This window comes from Chionomys nivalis, chromosome 20, assembly GCF_950005125.1.
Source record: "Chionomys nivalis chromosome 20, mChiNiv1.1, whole genome shotgun sequence".
In the NCBI taxonomy this organism is placed as follows: domain Eukaryota; kingdom Metazoa; phylum Chordata; class Mammalia; order Rodentia; family Cricetidae; genus Chionomys; species Chionomys nivalis.
The window spans coordinates 3,893,389-3,902,611 of NC_080105.1; the positions used below are offsets into that span (position 1 = coordinate 3,893,389).

At 48.7% G+C, this 9,223-nt stretch overlaps 1 protein-coding gene across 1 annotated transcript; it reads right to left on the bottom strand.

Annotated features, from left to right (window-relative positions):
• Positions 1 to 5,833: 5,833 nt before the first annotated feature.
• Positions 5,834 to 6,778, bottom strand: LOC130862523 (olfactory receptor 2Z1-like). Its single transcript, XM_057752134.1, has one exon. It carries the CDS (start codon positions 6,776 to 6,778, stop codon positions 5,834 to 5,836), a length of 945 nt encoding a protein of 314 aa, XP_057608117.1.
• Between the last annotated feature and the right edge of the window lie 2,445 nt (positions 6,779 to 9,223).

Below are 9,223 nucleotides of genomic sequence, written 5' to 3' on the forward strand. Positions count from 1 at the left end.
GCACCCAGACATGGCATTTGGACATTGGTCCACCAGCACGGGGATCTGGAGGCCTGCAGGCCTGCCCCCATCACATGGCCTTCCAGTACCTTCATAAATTTTATTTTGCTGCATGCTTTGATGTTGTAAAACACTGAATTGTGTGGCTTTAAACCTTTACCCCGGGTCTCCAGCGTTTTGGGGGACTCTGCAGGTCCTTCAAGGCATCAACCCAACTCTGGATCTGAGCAACAAGGAGGCTGTGCTGATTGGAGGGGGCACCGCGCCCCCTCGCGGCCACAGTGAGAAGCATGGAACAGAGCACAGATGCTTCAACAACTCCTGCTTCCTCTTCCCTCCCTTCCCTTGCTTCCCTCCGTCCCTCCCACCTTCTTTCCTTCTTCTGTTCTCTCTCTTTCCTCCATCTTCTCTCCTCTCTCTTCTCCCAGGTCCTTCTCCCCTTTTCATGAGTAGAGGATGAACCCAGGACCCATCACAAGCCAGGCAAGCACTTTTCTCCTGAACCACACACAGAGCTACAACTCCTTCCGTATTCCTTGAGATTTTGCGGAGTCGTGGCTCAAGGCAGATGTCAGTGTGTACATCTCACTATGTAACCCTGCTGGCTTGGCAGGACTATTCTCCTGCCTTAGCCTCCTTGGTCGGGGGATGACAGTTGTGCCGCCGTGACAGGGTTGTTTGATTATACTTTTGGGTTTTATCCTGTTGTAGAAAGGGTCAAGATATGCAGGTCAGAATGGCTGAGGACTCTCCGTACTCCTGCCTCCTGCCTCCTCAGGGCTTGGATAGACGGTGAGAACCATCACTTCCAGTCTCAATGTCCAGAGTTAATGTTTTCTTTTTCTGTCTGGTTGGGTCCATCTAGTTGCTATGTGCCTTAGTTTGCTTTCTTTTAAAAACGATTTATTTATTTATTTAGTGTGTATAGTGTTCTGCCTGCATGTCAGAAGAGAGCACCAGATCACATTATAGATGGTTGTGAGTCACTATGTAGTTGCTGGAAATTGAACTCAGGATTTTTGGAAGAATAGCCAGTACTCTTAACCTCTGAGCCATCTCTCCAGCCTCCTCCCCCACTTTTTAAAATGATTTATTTATTTTTATGAGCATTGATGTTTTGTCTGTGTGAGGGTGTAGATCTCCTAGAGGTGGAGTTACAGGCAGCTGGGAGCTGCCATGAGGGTGCTGGGACTTAGTTTGCTTTCCACCATGACCAAGGCTGGGCAGTGGTGGTGCACACCTTTAATCCCAGCACTCAGGAGGCAGAGGCAGGTCGATCTCTGTGAGTTTGAGGCCAGCCTTGTCTACAGAGCTAGTTCCAGAACAGCTAGGGCTGTTACACAGAGAAACACTGCCTTTAACACCCCTCCCCAAAGGAAAAAAAAACCCACCATGACAAAAAGGATCTTGGTGAGGAAAGGATTTTTTGGTTACACATCCTGAATCACAGACCATTGAAGGAATCCAAGGCAGGAACTCACTCAAGCAGGGCAGGAACCTGGAGGCAGGAGCTGAAGCAGAGACCATGGAGGGTACTGCTTACTGCTTTGTTCCCCATGGCTTGCTCAGTCTGCTTTCTTATAGAACTCAGGACCACCAGCCCAGGACTGATGTCCCTACACATCAATCAAGAAAATGTGCCTCAGGCTTGCCCACAAGCTCATCCAGAGGCATTTTCTCAGCTGTGGTTCCCTCTTCTCGGATAACTCTAGCTAGGGGTCAAGCTGAGGAAAGTGACCAGGACACCGTGTGTCTTGAGGATGCTCATCTTTGAGGACACTGAGGACATAAGAACAAATTTAGGGCTGGTGAGGGGACATGCTGGACAGAGGCTTGATTTTGATCCCTGGGATCAACATGGCAGAACACCTAACTGCCAAACGCTGTTCTCTGACCATACATACACCAACTAAATACATTACTGGTAATAAATAAGTAATTTAACACAAACCTATTTAGTCTGACTGTTAAGATTTGCTAATGTGTACAAACACTCCACCACCAAAGATCAAGACACTCTGACCTTTTCTAGGCATGGTGATGCAGACATGTTATCACAGTTTTCTGGGAGGCTGAGGGAGAAGAATCACAAAACAGAGTGAATTCAAGGATAGGCCTTGTCCCAAAAGAAAAAGAAAAAGGTGAACTGGGGATGTAACATGCTCAGGGGGAGAGCTCCTGCCTAGAACCCCCAGCGAGTGACTGGGCCGTGGCTCACAAATCAAGCCCCTGTCTAAGCCACTAATAGCAGTACAGACACTTTCCACTTAAATCCTGAGTTGCACAATCTTACTTAAGCCTTGGTTCTCCTGTCACTGATAACAGAAGCTTAAAAATGGCAGCATCATTGGGTAGTGGTGGCACATGTCTTTATCCCAGCACTCAGGATGGAGAGGCCAGCCTGGTCTACAGAGTGATTTCCAGGACACCTAGGGCTACACAGAAATCCAACTTAAAAAACAAAGAAACAAATGGCAGCATCAATTAGCTCTTGATGAGTTCCTCCAATCAGCTCTATCACTATCAAAACAGCAGAATAATTTATATGTGGCCTGGCTAGCAAGGGTCATCCTGAGTGATGTCTTCTACTTAGGTAAAATCTTACCTAAGCAAAATTACTGCCAAGGTCAGCAGAGGCTGGAAGTTTCAGAGTCTTGTTGGCTGTTCTTTGTGAAGTTTAGAAGTTGGACCCTAGAATCCTGGCCCGTGATAACTTTTTTCCTCCTCTTCCTCCTCCTCCTCCTCCTCCTCCTCCTCCTCCTCCTCCTCCTCCTCCTCCTCTTCCTCCTCCTCCTTCTCCTTCTTTTTTCCTTCTCATCCTCCTTCTTTGAGACAGGATTTCACTGTGTGACCCTGGCTGGCCTGGAACTTAGTAAGTAGATAAGGCTGGCCTCAAACTTACAGATACACACCTGCCTGTCTCTAGAGTGCTTGGATCAAAGCATGTGCACCATACCCTGTGACTTTCCTAGAGAGAAATGAAGAGAGAAAGGTTTGTTCCCTCTTGGTAGACACTGATCACAGACCAAAGATATCACTCTACCCAATCTAGTTTAGGACACCAATGTATTTATTGGGGTCACAGAGAGAGTATGGGTGACTCAAGGGAGCTCCCAAAGTTCACCCCAGGATGATGGTCGACTCACAAAAGCTGGGCCACTTGCAGACAGCTCCATCTCATAGTCCCCGCCCTAGAAGTTCTTACTGATTTACAGCCTCGAGGAGTGGCCTTGCAAATACTGTAAATCTGAGGAGTTTCCTGAGACTTGTAAGTTTTGTTTATTTCCTTCATATATGATATGAACCTTCGTCCTTCCTCTGGGAGTTTGGAGGAAATCACCAGACAACACCCCCTGCCCGACTGTAGAAATGTCAGTTGTGGGTGAGGCAGGTTGACTATTAGAGCTGCCGCTGTTCTTTCTGTGGCTGTAACACAATGCTGTAGACTGATAAGTTATAAGGAAAGGAGGCTTGTTTTGCTCTGTGGTTCTGTGAATACAAGGTTGAAGGGCCACATCTGTTACTGGTTCTTTTCTGGAACAGTCCAGGTTTGCTTTAAACTCAATATGTACCAGAGAATGACCTTGGATGGCCTTTTAATTAATTTATTTTTTGTTTGTTTGTTTTTGTTTGTTTGGTTTTTTGAGACCTGGTTTCTCTGTAACTTTGGAGCCTGTCCTGGAACTAGCTCTTGTAGACCAGGCTGGCCTCAAACTCACAGAGATCCGCCTTCCTCTGCCTCCCGACTGCTGGGATTAAAGGTGTGTGCCACCACTGCCCAGTGGCTTTTTAATTTGTATTTACCATTATTTTTCATGTGTGGCCTGTATGGTATGTGTGTATGCATCTTTGCATATATGTATGTGTGTGTACACATGTGGAGGCCTGGGGTTGATGTTAGGATTCCTCTTCCACTCCTGTACCTTATTCTAGATCACTGATGTGGCTAGTCTGTCTAGCCAGGTTGCTCTGGGGAATCTCATCTCTGCCTTTGGAGGCTGGATTAGAGGTGGGCTATCACAACCACCCAGCATTTGTGTGGGCTCTGGAGATCTGAACTCACATCATTCTGCTTATGTGGCAAGTACTTCAGGGCTGCAGCCATTTCTTCAGGCTGACTGTGAAATCTCAATCCTCCTGCCTTCACCTCTCCAGTGCTGGGGTGACAGGTGTTTTGATGGAGGAGGGTCATCTGTCTATCTGTTGCTTTCATTGGTTAATTAATAAAGAAACTGCTTGACCTGATAGGTCAGAACATAGGTGGGTGGAGTAGAAAGAACAGAATGTTGGGAAGAAGGGAAGTGAGGCAGACGCTATAGCTCTCCTCTCCAAGATGGACGCAGGTTAAGATCCTTTCCGGTAAGCCACCACCTCGTGGTGCTACACAGATTAATAGAAATGGGTTAATCAAGATGTGAGAATTAGTCAATAAGAGGCTACAGATAACGGGCCATGCAGTATTTAAAAGAATACAGTTTCCGTGTAATTATTTTGGGTAAAGCTAGCTGTGTGGGAGCAGGCTTTCACTACAGAGTGGCACCCAACATGGTAACAAACTCCATGTAAAACCTGAGAGAGATTAATTTTAAACACAGAAAAAAGAGTTTAACACAGCTTTTTGCTGTTTGCTAGGGCGTGCTGTAGAGAAATTTCCCTGACTCAGCAGCCGCAACAGGAAAACAGCTGCGGTTTTAAAACGCAGTTTCCTGGGCTATGCTGCCAGCGCAGACTCTGGCTTTAAAGCATTTCGATGGCTTTTATGGGACTGGATGTTTGTGTTCCCGCTCAGGATCGGGAAGAAAGAACTCTGAGACCATATCAATGGCTCAGCGCTCCCCACCTGCACCTGGGCAGAAGGCAGAATCAGGCTTAGGCAGGTGGGAAAGCATGGTGGATTTCTGCCGCCATACAGAGAGATGTTTCCAGGCTGCGCAGTGCTCTGCCTGTCAGATTCGGCTGTAACTTGGATGAAGAGTTTCTGTGCCGCACACTCAGTCTCAGAGTTAAAGTGCTGAGTGAGCCTCCTACCTGGCAGCCCCAGAGTTAGCGAAAAGGTGGAGCCAACATCCAGAGCAGCCCTCCACTCCTCACAACAGTGTTTCACCATGCACAGCCTAATACACCTGCCCTCCTACTTAAATAATTTACAAAACATTTATTATGTGTCTATGTGCCATATGTGTGTGGGTGCCCAAGGAGGCCAGAGGAGAACTGGATCTCCTGGAGCTGGAGTTACAGACGGCTGTGAGCTGTGTGACATGGGTGCTGGGAACCCAACACAGGTCTACAGGATCAGCAGCTGCTCTAAACGGCCAACTCACCTGCTTTCCCCTTAATGCATCATTATTATTATTATTACTATTATTATTATTTTGTTTTTTTGAGACAGGATTTCTCAATGTAGCCCTGGCTGTCCTGGAACTCACTCTGTAGACCAGTCTGGCCTTGAACTCACAGAGGTCCACCTGCCTTGGTTTTCTGAGTGCTGGGATTAAAGGTATGTGCCCCCACTGCCTGGCTAAATGTATTTTTTTGAGGCAGCTTCTTGCTATGTGTCCCATGCTGGCAGAAACTTGAGGTGCCCTTCCTGCCTTGGCGCCCCTGTACGAGTGCAGGGATGAGAGGCATGCACCCCGAGCTGGGGTACAACTGCCGTGGCGCCCCTGTAGGAGTGCAGGGGTGACAGGCATGCACCCCGAGCAGGAGTGTAACTTCTAGCTTTCACACAGAAGGAAGAAGTGCACCCTGGAGGAGGCAGCTGGCCAGGTGCAATAAACCACGCGTGTATCCAGCCTTACAGAAAGACTCCTGGGAAAACCAGCTCCCCAGAACGTCACTGCTTCACCCTGAAGTTTGCCCTGCCCATGGCCTTGACGAAGGCCATTCGGACTTCTCTGTTCCTCAGGCTGTAGATGAGGGGGTTGAGGGTGGGTGTGATGAGGCTGTAGAAGAGGGATACCATGTTGTCCTGTTGTGGGCTGTGGTAGCTGCCCGGGACCATGTACATGAACACGGCTGCCCCGTAAAAGAGACCCACTACAGCCATGTGTGACGAGCATGTGGTGAAAGCCTTGTGTCTAGCTTCAGCTGAGCGCATGCGCAGCACAGCCCCCAGAACATGGCCGTAGGAGGTAAAGACGAGAGACAGGGGCAACAGTAAGATCAGCACCCCAGAGACAGATAGTGCCAACTCATAGGCGGATGTGTCTGCGCATGACAGCTTGAGGAGAGCTGGAAGCTCACAGAAGAAGTGGTCCACGGTGTGTGAGGCACAGTAGGGGAACCTCAGGGTGATGGAGGTCTGGATGGAGGCCACAAGTGCACCTGAGAACCAGGATGTGCCCACCATCACCAGACACACCTGGCCTCGCATGAGCACCTGGTAATGCAGGGGGTGGCACACAGCCACGTAGCGGTCATAAGACATGAAGGAAAGAAGGACGCCCTCAGAGACACCCATGAGCATTAGGAAGAACATCTGGGTGGCGCATCCCCCAAAGGTTATGACGTTTCTTTCCTGCAGGAAGTCAGCCACCATCTTGGGGATGGTGACCAGTGGGAAGCCAATATCCAGAAGTGAGAGCTGCCTGAGCAGGAAGTACATGGGTGTGTGCAGTCTGGAGTCTGTGGCCATCAGGAAAATCAGTATGGTGTTGCCTAGCAGTCCTGTGGTGAACATGGTGACCATGAGGAAGAAGAGGATGAGATGAGGTCCTGTGTGGCTGAAGAGCCCCACGAGGGTAAAATCTGAGGTTGTTGACACATTTGATGCCCCCATCCTCCAAGAGTGAAGCGCAGGTGATTTGGTAAAATGTCCCAGTGGGATAATTTTACATCATACTGCAACTGTTGGTGGTGGCTCTCCCCCTCCCCACCAGAGTCACCCTAGGAAGGGGATGAAAATTTATGAATAAATCCAGGTTCAGCTCAAGTGAGAGGGTGGGGGCGTGGCTCAGGGTGGAGCCCCTGCCTAGGATCCCCAGTGAGGGGCTTAGGAGTGTGGCTCAGGGGTGGAGCCTTTGTCTAGAAGCCACCTGTGATCAGAACACAGAGAATTCCACCCTGGTATCTGAGTATACCACCATGGCACCTCTCAAGCAAGCACAATCTAACAATATTTACAACTGAAGTCTGTCACTAAGCTAAAGTGCACAAGACAGCCACAGTGGGAGATCAGAGGACACAGCTCACCAGACCTCTGGGACTGAATCAGGTGTGGAATTTTAAAGAGGTCATATTCGAAGTAGGGAGACCTTGCCCAAGATGACATAGGTAGATCAAGACATGTCTGGAACCGTGAAGAAAGACTCATTTCCATACCATTGGCAGAGAGAAGATCTGAAAATCAATAACAGCCAGAAATGGAATATTTGGGATGGTTCTAGAGAGATGAAGAGCCTGCAGGTTGAACAATATCAGCCTGCTTTAAGTTTCTGTTGTGTGTATGTGTATACATGTATGTGTTTGTATGCATGCGTGGGCATGTATATGTGTGTATATTGTGTGTGTGTGCGTGGGGGGGGCTAGATGTCAATATGGGGTGTTGTTTCTCAGGGGCTATATTGTCCATTTTGGTTTTTGGTATGAGGTCTTTCCCCACTTGGAGCTCCCCAAGCAGGCTAGCTTGTCAGCAAGTGAGGGAACCAGCCTGGTTTTGTCTCCCCAGAGCTGGGATTATAAACTTCTGCCACCATGTCTGTTTTCTTTCTCTCTCTCCCACCCTCTCCTCCTCCCCGGTTATGTATACATGCACACATGGTAGCCAGAGAACAACTTGGAGGAGTCAGTTCTCTCTCTTACGATGCATGTCTCAGGGACTGAATTCAGTCCTCATGTTTGTATATCAAACATTTTAGAACAGAGTCATCTCCTAGCCCACAGTTAGTTCAGGGCAGATGCGTTATGTTTAGTGTATAAATGCATGGTCACACATCCACCAGCCTCCTTTCCCCTTGATCTCAGAGCACCTGGCAGTGGTGTTTATACGTCTCACCTCCAGCACTGAACACGTCTGCGTTGAAGATGCACCTGTTGCAGTTGGTGAGGACACACCCAGAAACACAGGCATGCAGGCCTTTGGAGCACAGAACAGACACCTGCTTTGCCATGTGTCCACAGGAGGTGAGACCCGTGGACATAAGGGTCTTCATGCAGACCACGTGACACCCAGGTCACCATGCCATTACCCTGGATCCCTCCAGCCTCTCTGTCTTGTTTTCCTCTAACACAGCTCTGCTAAGCTTCATCGGAAACCTCTGGCTTAGGGCTGGAGAGATGGCTCAGTGGAGGGCATGTGCTGCTCTTCCAGAGGACCTGAGTTTGGTTCCTGGAACCCACACCAGGTGTCTCCCAATCCCTCTTATCTCCAGCACCAGGGAGTCAGACACCTCTGGTCTCTGAGAGCACACACACATGCACATGATATAAAATGAATAAATTGACTATAATAATAATAACTTTTGGCAAAGGCCTAGTGAGATGAGTCAGGGGGTGGAGATGCTTGGTGACAAGTTTGAGTTCAAGCCCTGAGAAACAGCATGGTGGCGGGAGAGAACCAGCTCCTGCAGCTGTCTTCACACTTCACACCCTTGTCAAGGTGGGTGTCCCCCACCACAGCCTCTGCTCGCATTTTCCTTTGCTTAACTGCTGTCCGCTCTCCTGTCTCTTTTGTCTTGTTTTATTTGAACTTTCAACTTCAAATCATTGAATGCATTGGCTTCTTACCATCGCCTTTTGATTACCCTTTCCCAAGCCGTTCTGCCATGCAGCTATATCCTCCCAATGAAACATTCCCTCTGGGAACTCGCAAGCCCAGAAGTGCAGCCAAGATTGACGAGGCCCCATTGCAAGGTTTTATAGAAGCAATGAAATGTTAGCCCTTGCTTTGGGTGGGGAGGCATGACACCCATGATGGGGCAGGACAGACGCTGACAGTGACAGGACACGACAGCAATGACAACTCCAGAGAGGTGCCACCCACTGTGGGTGAGGCTTCCGGAAACGCTGCTGCCTGAGTCCTCTATACTTAGATTTGATCCCCCAAGAAATGTTAGGTCTGTGTTTTGGTTTCTTTCTTTTTTCCTTTCCTTTCCTTCCTTCCTTCCTTCCTTCCTTCCTTCCTTCCTTCCTTCTTTTCTTCCTTTCTTCCTCTCTCCCCCCTTTTCCCCCTCTCTTTCTTTTCATATTTTTTGAGACAGGGTTAATCTGTGTGACCCTGTCTTTC

Bases quoted from the DNA above. Each gene is read 5' to 3' on its own strand.
- LOC130862523 (XM_057752134.1), bottom strand. From the start codon at position 6,778: ATGGGGGCATCAAATGTGTCAACAACCTCAGATTTTACCCTCGTGGGG.